The sequence below is a fragment of the Emiliania huxleyi genome (assembly GCF_000372725.1).
Source record: "Emiliania huxleyi CCMP1516 chromosome Unknown EMIHUscaffold_123, whole genome shotgun sequence".
In the NCBI taxonomy this organism is placed as follows: Eukaryota; Haptophyta; order Isochrysidales; family Noelaerhabdaceae; genus Emiliania; species Emiliania huxleyi.
In genome coordinates this window covers 22,881-36,019 of record NW_005201360.1, presented here as the reverse complement: position 1 = coordinate 36,019, position 13,139 = coordinate 22,881, and the positions used below count along the sequence as shown (strand labels likewise).

The following is a 13,139-nucleotide window of genomic DNA, read 5'->3' as shown; positions in this document are numbered from 1 at the left end:
GACTCATAGCGACAACGTGCGACACGCCTTCGCCTATGGACGTGGCCTTGGCAACTGCCAAGTGTCGTGCAAAGAGGCCGGATTTTACGCCGCGCGGCACGTGCCCTGCAACCCAGCTTGCTCTTATGGCGAGGATTGCTGCGTTCACTTCGAAACGTGTGGTCGGGCGCTCAAGTCCGAGATCCAGGCAGAGAACGGCGCCTGTCAGGAATTGGGGGCGCGACGGAGGCTGACGCAATGTTCCTTCGGGTCCGAAAGCTTTGGGGCCATGGACGAGCAACCTATGGACATGGGTTGGACGCTGCTCAAGATGCAGTTCTTGTACAAGCTGGCCGATTTTGGCATGCACGCCATGGTTGCCATGTCGTGCTGGGATCAGCTCCATCAGATCCAATCCACTAAGTCAGCCCAGGCTCTTGAAAGAGCCGACGAGGTGGGTGGTTTCTTGCGGTCTCTTGACATTGCACAGATCCAGCGCGCTTGGTCTGTCGCCAGTAGCGCTTGCGACGAAAGTAGCACTTTATCGAGCGGCCTCGATCTAGTCGGGCGCTATCCCGTCCGCTGGCGGTTCTCAACGTGGCTCAACCATACCTTCACCGGGGAGCTGCACTGTGTGGCCGCGATAGAGAGCAGCGATACCAGGGTGCTACATCTCGGCTTCGAAGGCACTAACGATGCACAGAGTTGGGGGCTCGACATCATCGGATCTCTCATGTATGAGGACGAGTGGGGTGTGAACGGCGTAAAGGTGCATGCGGGCTTCCGAGCCGCTGCCGCTGCCATGTGGAAGCACGTGATCGAAAAGTATGGACCGCTCAAGGAGAGATACTCGCGAGTCCACGTAACCGGCCACTCCTTGGGCGGCGCTATTGCCGTCCTTGTTGCCATGAAGCTAGAAGACGAGGGCGTGCCTTATCATGCCGTCACGTTCGCTCAACCCAAAGTCACAGATGTAGAGGGCGGTCGGCAGTACGCGTCTCTCGATCTGACCCGCGTCATTTTCGAAGACGATCCCATTCCGGCAATGCCGTGGCTTTTGTCACACTTCCAGCACGCGCTCGTTGTCTACGCTGATGGTTCCATTGGCGTTCGCCCCTCCTTTGACACCCACCAAAGCCGACCGGTGAGGGATGCCGGCTTTCTTTTCCACAAGGTCACCGAGGGAATGTGCACAACACACCCTGATCTCGGACTCATGGCGCAGTGCTTGGACAGTGCGGTCGGCGTGCCCTTCATGAGAGGTTTGGACAGCACGATTGACAACGCGGATGAATGCAAATATATGTACTTGCACGCGGCTGCTAGCTACGCGCGCGGGGTGTCGATGATGGTTGATCGGATTTACACGCCAGCTGTTCTGGAGAAGGAGGCGCACATCGACGCGCTTGCAGAGCATAGTGTCTTGCTGCACAACTACACGGCCAGCCTTGGTGCGCTGATGCAAACCGAGTTTGTGCTGCAGCTCGACGAAGTGCCACTCGACGTCTCGCTGCCACGGCTCCATCTCAACGCTTTCGACCAGCAGGTGCGCAGGACTCGCATCCCCGATCCCCTCTCACGCCCGGACTCGCCTTCCCGATCCCCTCTCACGCCCGGAGTGAATCATCCCGCTGCCCATTACACTCGCAGGTTGCCGTTCGCGCGCTAGAGGACTACCAAAGCGACCTCGCAGAGCACGAACTCTCCGCCTACTTTGTACAACTGTCAGAGGGGGCCAAGGCCCGCAATCACTTGCTCGGACAGTGGGTTCAAGCCTCGATGACATTGCAGGACACAAAGGGCAGGAGGAATGCGACTAAGCTTAAGGTGCAGTTACTCGAGAACGCGTCTCGTGTCGAGGGCGTGACACATGACGCCCTCGACTGGCAGCGGGACCAGCTCGGGTACCTCGCGCTTCGATACCTGCGCGCGCAAATATCTGCATTCGAGTACGAAGCTCTGGAACCCTTTGATCCCAAGCTTGAGGCTCCAATAACATCGGCACAGCTGGCGACGATACGGAGACGGCTGACGCAAGAAATGACGGACACAAAAGAACGCAGGGCGTCCGAGCCGCCCCATTGTTATGACAGCACGGGTTTCCGACTCGTGCGCGATCGCAACCCACTAGTGTTTGAAGAGTTGGTGCGTACCAACAAGACCACCATTCGGATCCCGATGGCAAAGGATTGCAACTTCTACCGTGTTCACATGAAAAACGTGCGCGTCTACCTCGAGCTCGACCACGGAAACATGTCGGCGTTGCTTCAACAGCAGGGCTCAACCAAAATATCGCTCTCCATCACCAAGCTGGGTACTGAGTCGTTTCTTGACAGGGACGGGAGTGTCTGGGAATTCATCCCCGCAAGTACGAAGACGTTCGTGTTCGTTTACTCCATCAGCCCCCACCCTGTTGACAAGGCCACCTTCAGCTTCAGGGGCGCTCCTTCCTCGGTTGCGACATCGGTGCCGACGGCCGAGTTCTGCCCATTCCACAACGGAATGGAGTGGAACTGCGACACCCCAGCCGGAAGTCCGTTTGGGCTCTGGGAAGTTGCGGTCCCGGATGACGACGATGTGGTGCTTGGAAGGTGGCCGCAAGGCTTGAGTTTGAGCGCAGTCGCAGCTATCAAATTTGAATTTGGGCTCATCTACCGCGAGATCGATCCTCGCAAGTTGACGGCTATGTTTGTTGACCCCCCTGAAGAGGATCCCGAGAGCAATAGCTTCACGTGCACGGGCCGAGGAGTGGGACGAATGCCAGCGCAGTGCAAGACGTGCACTGCCCGAGGCTCGCTTAGTTCGCTGCAGGCGAGCTCTCCCGCGAGGGACCGGCCCATGAGCAGCACTCTTCTGGCTCTTGCTAGCGCGCTTGTAGTTGTGACGGTGCTCCTCTATGTGTGGCGCCGTAACGCACGGCAGCGACGGCTTCTATTGTGACGGGGGGGGGGGGGAGGGGGGGGGCTGTGTGCGGCGTAGGACGGACTACGCAGTAGCAAGGGTGCAAGGGGAGACTCTGTTTCTGCGTGTGTGATGAGACTGTGTGCGCGTGTGATCCGCCTATGGAAACTGTGAAATACGTACTGTGGTAAGAGTGATGCGCGTGTGTGTGAGCCCGAAAGGTACGAGTGTCACTGTCTAGAGCTTTAGCTTGATGCTTTGAAGTGTGAAAGGCACAAACTGCGTGTGTGATTCACCCTGCTCGCGATCGGGCAGGCGCGGCGAAACTGCGAGCGTCGCGCGCCGCGCAGCTGCACTCAATACACCTTGGCCAAACCAAGGCTAGGCCAACGGCGAGCGGAAGCGCCGGCGCAACGCCCAATACCCGGCGGCGCGGTAGGCGAGGCCCATGAGCACGAGCGCGCCGCACGCCGCGGCCGGCGTCAGGTCCGAGACGCCCATGCGCTCGAGCGCCGCCTCGCCGGTGGAGATGGGGCAGACCCTGGCTGGCCAGCGGACGCGCGCGGCGCGGAGGGCGAGGCGGGCGGCGCGCGGCGGCCGCGGCGGGCCGACGAGCTCGTGCTCGGTGCAGCGGAAGGAGAGGCCCGCCAGCTCGTTGCGCAGCAGGCCGGCATACGCGTACCTGTGGGCCGAGGGCGGAGGGGCGGGAGCGGTGGGAGAGGAGGCGCTGCGGGCGCGGCCTGGGCGACGGAGCGACGCCGTCGGCAAGGGCGGGAGGCAAGCGCAGGGCGAGGGGTCGGGCGAGGGCCGCACCGGAAGAGGTTGACGGTGTTGAGCACGTGGAAGAGGGGCGGCGTCGAGGCGTGCGAGACGAAGAAGCCGCCTGCAGCAGCAAGTCACGTCCTCTGCGTCACGCTCGGTACAAACGAGCAGAGGCAACGAGAGACGAGGGGAAGGCGAGGGGAGGCGTCGCCTGAGGCCATCATCAGCGCGAGCAGCAGCGGCGCGACGAGCGCCGCCGCCTTCTCGTCCGAGAGCAGCGTGCCGACCATCACGACGTACGACTCGGCGACGAGAGTGGCGAGGGTGACGAGCGCGAGGAAGAAGGAGAACTGGGCGGCGGTGGGGGCGAGGCCGACGAGGCAGTAGCAGGCCGCGCCAAAGGCGGCGGCGGCGGTCGCCTGCAGCAGCGTCTCGGCGGCGGAGCGCGCGAGGAAGTACGGCAGCGGCGCCCAGAGGGCGGAGCGCGCCTGGCGCAGAGGACGGTTCCGCGAAGGTTCAGAGGGCGGGGGAGAGATACGTCGTTGGGAGCATCGCGGGCGCGTGCGGAGAAGACGCGGAGCGTGCAGAGATGCGAGGCGTGCGGAGAGAGCCCGGAGAGCGCGCGCCTCGTGCTGGGCGATGGCCCGCTCGGCGAGGAAGGTTCGCATCGACGCCGAGGAGGACATGACCTGCGTGGTGAGCATGAAGAAGAGGGCGCCTGCGGCGGAGAGAGAGCACGGCGCAAATGAGACACGTCGGGATGGTGCTCGGAGCAGAGCGAGCCTCTGGGAATAGTCTACCCGGGGCAGATCTGCCCGTGCAAAGGGACGCGGCGGCAGGGGCGTGGTGGGTCGCGCCTGCGCGGTCCTGCGCGCCGCGCTGCGACAAGTCGACGTTCGAGAAGAGGTGCCCAACCAGCATCGCCTACAGCCTCGGGTACCTCGGCTCATCTCTCGGGTAGCCCAAAGCAGAGGTGCCAGCCTTTGCCGCGCGCCATCGTGAGAGTCCGGCCGAGCAGCGCGCGAAGGAAGGCGGGGTTGCGGCAGTTTTGCGTGTGCGCGCGCCAAAAGAGCGCCGCGAACTGCTCCGCCGGCGACGCGCGGCCGCACCCCCGCCCGGCCCTCGCGCGGCGTGCGGCGGTCGCCCTGGCGGTCGAGGCGTGCAGCAGGCGGGCCGCGGCGGCGGGCGGCCTGTGCGTCGCCGGCCCGAGCGCAGCGATGCGGAGCGGCAGCCCGAGCGGCTCTGCGTCGGCGGCGAGGTCGAGGAGGTGCTCGGCGACGGAGGCGTCGTGCGGGCGGGGCAGGCCGAGCTTCGCCTGAGAGGAAGGCTCCGAGAGAAGGCTCGGGGAAGGGCCCGCGCGAGGCCGCGAGCCGCAGGCCGAGCCCGCGCAAAGTAGGAGGGGGCGGCGGCGGTGGCGCCAAAGTAGAGCTGCGCGCCTGACGCCTCGCGCGAATCTCGCGTGACCTCGGCTGATCTCGCGTGCGATCTCCCGCGGAGGAGCATCTCTCCGCGCGCCCGGCGCGAGGAGGCAGCAGTGCGACAGCTGCGCCCACAGCTTTGCCCCCGGCTGGTGGATGGTGAGGGCGACGGCGAGGCGCGGGCAGAGGGCGCGCAGCGATCCGAGCAGCGCGCGGGCGGCGTTGGCGTCGAGTCCCGAGGTTGGCTCGTCGAGGAGGAGGAGGGATGGGGAGTGCCTAGAGGTGCGGGTCCGTGGGCGGCGGTGAGGAGGGGCGCGGGGTTGGCGCGAGGAGAGGGAGGGAGTGTGCATCATCTCGGTGGCGACGGAGACGCGCTTCCGCTCCCCGCCCGAGAGGCGGCCTGCGCGCGGCAGGGGAGGCGTGACCTCGGCTGACCTCGGCTGACCTCCGGGCAGGCCGCGGGACGAGGCGGGAGGAGGCGCAGAGGCACCGACTTGAGAGGCTGCGACGCTGGTCAGGCCGAGGGCGGCGAGGGTGTCGGTGACGAGCTGGCCGCGCGAGGCGGCGGGCACCGCGCGGAGCCGCGCTGCCAGCATCAGCGTCTCGCTCGCCGTGAGGCAGCCGTAGAGCTTCTCTTCCTGCGGAGGGCCGAGAGGATGCGGAGAGGGCGCCTTGTGACGCGACACTCTGCAGCTGCTGGCGGCCGGTGGGTCGCTCCTCGCGCAAGCTGCGGCTGCCCCAAGCAAACGACCTGACTGTCCACTACTACTGTTTGTGTGCTGCGTGCTGCCGACACTCGCGCGGGCTGCGGGCAGAGCAGCCACCTGCGGCACGTATCCGATCCTCTCCGCAGTGGCGCCGTCATACTCGGCGCCGTCGAGCAGGACACGGCCCGCATCGGGCAGCGCATGGCCAGCGAGGATCCGCAGCAGCGTTGTCTTGCCCGCGCCCGACGGGCCGAGTATGCCAAGGATGCCGCCTTCGAGCGGCGACTCGGAGTCTGACGCGTCATCCTCCGACTCGCCGCTCACCCACGCGTCCGCCGACGGAGGTTCGCCCGAGAGCGCGTGGCCGTGCGCGTCCTGCAGCACCCGCCTTTGGCCGCGGCCGTCGGGCACGCTGGCGCATAGGCCTTCCCAGACGATCGAGTGCTGAGACAGCATTGACCGCGCGCGCGGCCGGGGCTGGCTCCAACAAAACTTACAGCGGCCCGGGGCCCCCGCAGTGCTCCGCTACGAGCTCGTAGCCGATGCCAGCGGGAAGCTGGAGGCAGGTCGCTAGACTGAGATGAGACCGCCAGTGGAGTTGGGACCCCACCGTGCACCGCGCTGCGAGCCTGTCGTGTCCCTTGTCAGGAGCAGGAGAGCCCCACCTGTCCCCCTGAAGCCTCCTGATCGTCCTTCCAAAATCCTGCTCGTGCAGGTGGGGACCCTGTCCTCCTCCCCCATCCCTCGTCTGGGTTTGTCTGTTTTCTTTCTTTCTTTCTTTAGCCGATGTTCTGTGTACACACGCCTCTGTGTTCTCGGGTCTACTTCCCTGACTCATCTGTGCTGTGATCCGTCCCCCACGGCTGTGCTGGCTGCTGCGGGTTGGGCCCCTTGAGCCTTGTGTGCGTGCTAGAGCCGTAGAGGACGCCTCCTCCCGAGTCACACCACAGCGCTGGTCGAGTGACTCAGGGAATTCCGCGCCTGACTCGGGCGGGAACACCAATCTGCGAGGCGTGCGCGAGGCCATTCCGGCCGGCGTGGCGGCGTGCCGATTTTGGCGAATATGCAGGCTAGCGGCGGCGAGGCGGCGATCGGCGGCGAGGCGGCGGCCGGTGGCGAGGCGGAGAGCGGTGGCGAAAATAATAGAGCGGCGGTGGGCGAGGCGGCGAATGGTGGCGAGGAGGCGGCGAGCGCGGGCCACGGGGCGGCGAGCGCTGGCGCCAGAGCGGCGGGGCGCGGGAGCGGTCCGGCGAGCGCGACTGAAAGCGGCGCTGGTGGCGCTGGTTGCGCTCGAAGCGCGGGCGCCGGACCGGCGAGCGGGACCGCGAGCGCCAGCGCGGCTCGAAGCGCTGCCGGTGCCACAGCCACACATCCTCCATCTCCTCCGCCTCCCTCGAGCGCTGGCGCCAGAGCGGCGGGGCGCGGGAGCGGTCCGGCGAGCGCGACTGAAAGCGGCGCTGGTGGCGCTGGTTGCGCTCGAAGCGCGGGCGCCGGACCGGCGAGCGGGACCGCGAGCGCCAGCGCGGCTCGAAGCGCTGCCGGTGCCACAGCCACGCATCCTCCATCTCCTCCGCCTCCCTCGCCCACTCCACCTCACGAGCCCATTCATCCGACCCATCATCTGCGAGCCACGACGCCTCGAGCGCTGCCCGCTGCGAGGCGAGTTCCTCCTGACGCCGCCGCCGCCGCGCAGCCTCCTCCTCGGCGGGCGGCTGCGGGACGCAGTCGCTCGCGGTGCGCAGGACGCCGTCCCAAAGCGGCCAGTCCTCGATGGATCTCGCAAAGTTGCCGCAGGCCGGGCACGCGTTGTCGATCCTCGTGCCAGCTCGCTCCTCCCCGTGGTGGCCCATGAGGTCGGAGCAGCCGAACGCGTCGACCGGCCCAAAGGAGCACCGGCCGCACATGCGAGCCGCCGGCATCTCGGAGCGCAGCTGCAGCTCGAGTAGGTTAGCCTCGCGAGCCGCGCCCTTGGATGCCTCGGCGACCACCGCCGCGACGCGACGCGCAGTCGGCAGCAGCACCTTGGCTTCGACAAAGGCGGCAAAGGTTGTGCGTGACGTGACTCTCGCAATCTCGCTGTCGTCAATGGGCTCGCTCGTGCAGCCGATGGACGCACAGAGGTGGCGGCCGGCGTACTTGTGCCGAGTGCGCACGTCAGCGGCGTCCGCCTTGAGGACGAGGTCGGAGACTGCGCCCAACGCGGCCGCGGCGTGCCGCACTTGCGACTCAACGCAGCTGGCGCACGTGTAGTGGCCGGCGTCGCACCACACGCCATCAGGCTGCCCGGCGCCGTCGTGGTCGAAGCAGATGACGCAGGACGCAGCCATCACGCGAAAACGAGGGAGTCCGCGGGATCGGGAGTGGGCCTCACGCGAACGCGAGGGAGTACGTTCGGGATTGGGCCGGCTGGCGAAGGACGCGACCGAGTGGCTCTCGGGGGGTCACTAATCATCCACGGAGAAAAAGAATTATCCCGGTTGACTCGCACTCGCACGACTCCGAAGGCCTCCTCGCCATACGCACGCGCGGCGCCATCGACACCGCGGCCCAGATCGAGCACTTCGCCCCCCTCTTGGAGAAGCACTTCGGCAACATGGTCTCCATCCAGGAGGGATACCACTCCTTCCTGGGCACGAAGTCGGACGAGAAGGACGGCTCGATCCTCTTCAAGGTGAAGAACGAGAACCTCGTCTGCAACCTCCCGGTCCTGCCCAACGTCTACGCGAGCGGCGATGTCGGCGGACCCCTCCGCCTCGACGTCGGGTGCGTCAAGGTCCTCGGCAACAAACTCTGCCCCTCCTGCCGTGCATTTGGGTTGACCAACGCCGACATCATCCACGACGCGCAGTGCGCCGCGCAGGCGCTCAAGGAGAGGCGCGCCGCAGCGGCGAACGTCGCCAAGAAGAAGACCTTCGAGAGCCTCATCGTCGACAACAAGGTCGAGGTCGCGCGCGCGGCGGGCAAGGCCAAGGCGATGGCGGCGCGCGACGGGATCGGCTTCTGCCCGGCCTTCAACCAGACCGCCCTCCCGTGCAAGACCGCCGCTCGCTGCCGCTACGCGCCGTGCGTCAACTTCGAGGCGCTCCTCCACTCCGCCTTCAAGGACACTATCTACGAGCGCATGCCGAGCGCGGTCAGGCTGGGCACAAGCCGCGGGCGGCGCGGGCGCGGCGGCCGCGGCCGCGGCGGCGGCGGCGGCGAGGTCAAGAGCAACAAGAAGGACTGGGCGAGCGTCGCCCGCGGAACCGCACGCTCCCCCTACGACGGCGGTCCACGCCTCGAGTCCAACGAGCCCTCGCTATACGAGGGGAGCGACGAGGAGCTCTAGGAACGGCCGCCGAGCCCTTCCCGCAGCGCATCCCTAGCAGCGCAGCGGGCAGGGCGGCTCGCGCAGCGCGCGCGCGCGATCGCGCAAGCGGCGCGCGAGAGCGAGCGAGCGAGCACACACACACACACACACACACACACACACACACACACACACACACACACACACACACATGTTGTACACATGCACAGACACACAGCCCCTTCCCCTTCAAGGGCGAGGACACGCGCAGGGGTCGCACTTCTAGCGAGGCCCACAGAGTGGGAGACTCCTATCACAGCCACTGCCACCCACGTGTCAGTCTGCCTGTGGTAGAAGAGACTGCCGGTGAGAAGTCGGAGGAAGGTCGCTAGTCGAGAGAGATCGCCAGTGGATAGGGAGTCCACCGTGCTGCGAGCCTGTCGCTGTCCCTTGTCAGGAGCAGGAGAACTAGGAGAGCGCAACCAGTAGGAGGCCCGCGCTTGCCCCCGTGCCGCCGGGTGCAACCTGTCCTATACGAGAGAGGAATCCCTGGGACCCTGTCGTGAGGGTGAACCCTGCCCAGCCCCCCTCCGTGTCGCGATGCGCTCCCCGCTCCCGTTCCCCGGTGTCCCTGATCGTCCTTACAAGATCCTGCTCGTGCAGGTGGGGACCCTGTCCTTCTCCCACCCCTCGTTTGGCGTGTCCGTTGTATTTATTTATTTATAACCCGGAGGCCAGAAGAAACCATAATTGTCGCAATTGCAGTCCCGCTGCGCGAGAGCTGTAGGGTCAGGACTCGCCGCGGCCTCGTCCAGGACTCGCCGCGGCCCTAGTCCATCCAGGACTTGCCGGCCCGACGCTCGACGGACGATGTTGCTTGCTATTTCTCTCGCAGTAACAGGGCTCCTCGCCGCGAGTGGCCCTCAGCATGGCGCAATGGGCAGGCGCGCAGCAGGCCGAGACGTCACGCTCAAGGCTTCGATCACTCTCACCGCCGAGCAGGTGGCCGCATTTGGAGGCCCTGCACGTCGGCCGCTGTCAGAGCGCGACCCGGAGGTTACAGACCTCGACCCATTTGGGCGTCAGGCGTTCATCGGCCTAACGCCAGAGCAGGTCGCTGCCTTTGGAGGCCCGCAGGTTCGTCCGCTCAGCTACCCTCCCTTTGACGAGCCCGAGGCTGCGCTCAAGGATCTGTCCTCGCAGCTCTCGGACGCAGTGGCGGCCAACGCCAAGGCTGTCTCCGAACTGATCGCGGCGGGGACCGCGCTGCGGCTCGAGCGCGACCAGGTCAACACCGCGCTGGCGGAGGTTCAGCAGAAGAAGCAGCTCGCGCGCCAGCTGCGGTGGAGGCCGGCCAAGGCAGCGACGGCCAGCGGCGGCGGCGTCAAAGCGACGGATGACGGCGTGGGAGGCCTCCTTGCTGCCGCGGCCGCCGCGGCCGCCCTCTTCTTCGCGGCCAATCCCGCGTGAAGCAGAAGGTTCAGAGCGACAGCGAACGAAAGGCCCCCCCAGGGCCTACTTGAGCACGCTCTGCTCCCACCATGTGACCGATCGTACCCTGCCTCCGTGCGCGCAGCCACATTCGACGGCGACGCATGGAGCGCGCGTAGGAGTGAATATGTGAATCCCGCCCTGTTTGCCATGACCTATGGTAGGACCCAGTGTAAGGCCCACCGCACCTGGCTTGAAAGACATATGACCGCGTTGTTGGGGGTCTGATTTGTTTATTTAGCTTTGTCACAGGGGTTCTGCGTTGACACTCGCACGGAGGAGCAGCAGGCTTGGCCGCTTTGTATTTTCTCGCGAGAGAGGCCAGAGGGGCCGGGTCCCCGAGGGGCGAGGGCCCAACCAAGTCAGATGACTTTTTTTGCGGGCAAGGAGGGGGCCACGATTCTAAAAGAAAGAAGAGCAGCACGCCCGAATAAATAAATAAATAAAACGGGCACGCCAAACGAGGGGTGGGAGAAGGACAGGGTCCCCACCTGCACGAGCAGGATCTTGTAAGGACGATCAGGGACACAGGGGAACGGGAGCGGGGAGCGCATCGCGACACGGAGGGGGGCTGGGCAGGGTTCACCCTCACGACAGGGCCCGAGGGAGGTATGGGAGGAGGGGGCCACGATTCTTAAAAGAAAGAAGAGCAGAACGGCCGAGGGAGGTATGGGAGGAGGCACAGGCCCACGATTCTTTTCACGTCTGGCGATTCTTTTCTTCGCTAAATAGCGGTGTAGATGTTAGTGCCAGGCGCGCCCGTTCCTGCTAACCCCGCAAATTCTTTTCTTCGCGCCCCGACTCGCTTATCGACCGGGCCCTAGAGCCCCCTAGAGCCCCGCGCACACAGGGTACCGAGGACCCGTTGCTCTTTCGAGGACTCACCAGCTCACCGACCATGAAGCGCAAGCGCTCGGTTGAGCCCTCCACCGTCGAAAGGCCCAGGACGTCGAGCACTGCCGAGCGGCACGTCGTCCAGTACTTTCGCCGCTTCCGCCAAGCCAACGATCACGGCAGCACGAACGGTTTAGGCGGCGGCAAGCAGACTGTGCCTGACTGTCAAATAATGACGGACCTGCTCGACGCCGTGAGCGCAGCCGTCCCGACCGCGAAGATGCGCGAGGCGGAGATCAGGCAAGCATGCACGGCGCTTCGCACCTTTATCGTCGCGTATGGCGTGCCGCGCACCTTTCCCGGGCTGTCGGCGGAGACGGTGCTCCGCCTCGCACCCGTCGCGAGCCACCTCCGGTCGCGGCAGGGCTCGCTGGGTAGTGGAGACTTTGACGCCGCGGACGAGGTGGAGGCGCTGGCGGCGGCGTGCAAGGCCGCGGGCTTCACCTACGCCCGCTCCTTTGCCTCCAAGGCGTGGTGCATGCTCGGCATCGCAGTCCCGATCTACTCCTCCGAAGGAGTGGCGTACCTGAAGCACGCCGGCCACAGCCTGGGAGCGCACAGCTCATACAGCGATTACCTCGGCGCATGGCAAGCGGAGTACCACAAGGAGCGGCCCGCATACATGCGCGCCGCAGAAGTTCACCTCTCTGCGACGGACCCGCTCGAGCGGCGGTGCACGGCGGAGTGGTTCGCGATGCGCGGCTTTGACGTGAAGCTGATGGCGGTGGGAGGGCCGATGCGGTGAGGGGAGAGAGGGGGAGGAGGAGGGGAGGAGGGATCACATTCGTGTGAGAGACATGTACATACATGTTGTGACCGCGCAAGATATAAGGGTGTCCTAAGGGCTCTGCTCGCAAGGCGCCCGCGTCGCAGACGCGGTACCATTGACAAATCTGCAATATACCCCCACACGAGCAAATAGCAAAATCCGAATACCGTGCACGAACTGCGTGATGTCGGACCCAAGCCTTCAGCTGGTGCCAAGACATCGTAAAATTGAGCCAAGAACGTCCGCCAAATCCGTGCTTTCGCGCTACCTGAGGGGAAAGCCGCTGATCGAGCCCAGCGTGCCCGCGGCCGCCTCCCGCGCAGCACCGCCGCTGCGGAATCGGATCGATCCCATGGAGGAGGAGGGCGCAGTCGAGCGCAGCAGGCGGAGTCCCTCCCCGCGCCGGAGCCCCCCTGCAGTCGAGGGAGTCCTCGTTGGCGATGAAGGTGGCGACATCGAATCGCGGCCGACACACGTCACGTGGGAGGAATGGGCGATGAGCGGGAACGATGCGCGCTACGGCGCCGACTCCGCCGTGCTCGTAGCCACAGAAAGCCGCGCTCCAGGAGCACGCCAAGATGCAATGGCTCGCTTGCTTCGATTCAGCTCTCTCGGCAGCAGAAGTGGGGCTGGAGCGGGTGGGGGTGGATGCCGATTGAGGGGGAGCGTCTCCAGCTGCGCCCTGTGGCAGCTGCGCCCTGTGGCAGCTAGTCGAGGGACTTGGTAGTTGTGACCCCCCTGAGTGAAAAAAAATAAAATATTCTTAGCTTCAAGCCCCCCTCCGAGACTAGAGACAGAACCCAGAGATACATACGTCAAAGGGACTGCCCCCCGCCCCCACTTGCCCTGACTACACAGGATAGCGTGCCCCGATAACGGCGACACATAGTGGGGGACACTGCGCAAGGAGGGGGTGCGAAGGCTCATTG

At 65.5% G+C, this 13,139-nt stretch overlaps 2 protein-coding genes across 2 annotated transcripts; one reads left to right on the top strand and one right to left on the bottom strand.

Moving 5' to 3' along the window:
• Positions 1–3,261: 3,261 nt before the first annotated feature.
• Positions 3,262–7,671, bottom strand: EMIHUDRAFT_466983 (hypothetical protein; the record flags this gene model as incomplete). Its single annotated transcript, XM_005789974.1, has 9 exons — positions 3,262–3,562; positions 3,694–3,763; positions 3,821–4,130; positions 4,332–4,360; positions 5,107–5,336; positions 5,409–5,460; positions 5,551–5,698; positions 5,885–6,155; positions 7,091–7,671. The coding sequence occupies 9 exons, from the start codon at positions 7,669–7,671 to the stop codon at positions 3,262–3,264; spliced, it is 1,992 nt and encodes a 663-aa protein (XP_005790031.1).
• Positions 7,672–8,360: 689 nt separating this feature from the next.
• On the top strand, positions 8,361–10,526 carry EMIHUDRAFT_109642 (hypothetical protein; the record flags this gene model as incomplete). Its single annotated transcript, XM_005789973.1, has 2 exons — positions 8,361–8,900; positions 10,059–10,526. 2 exons carry the CDS (start codon positions 8,361–8,363, stop codon positions 10,524–10,526), a joined length of 1,008 nt encoding a protein of 335 aa, XP_005790030.1.
• Between the last annotated feature and the right edge of the window lie 2,613 nt (positions 10,527–13,139).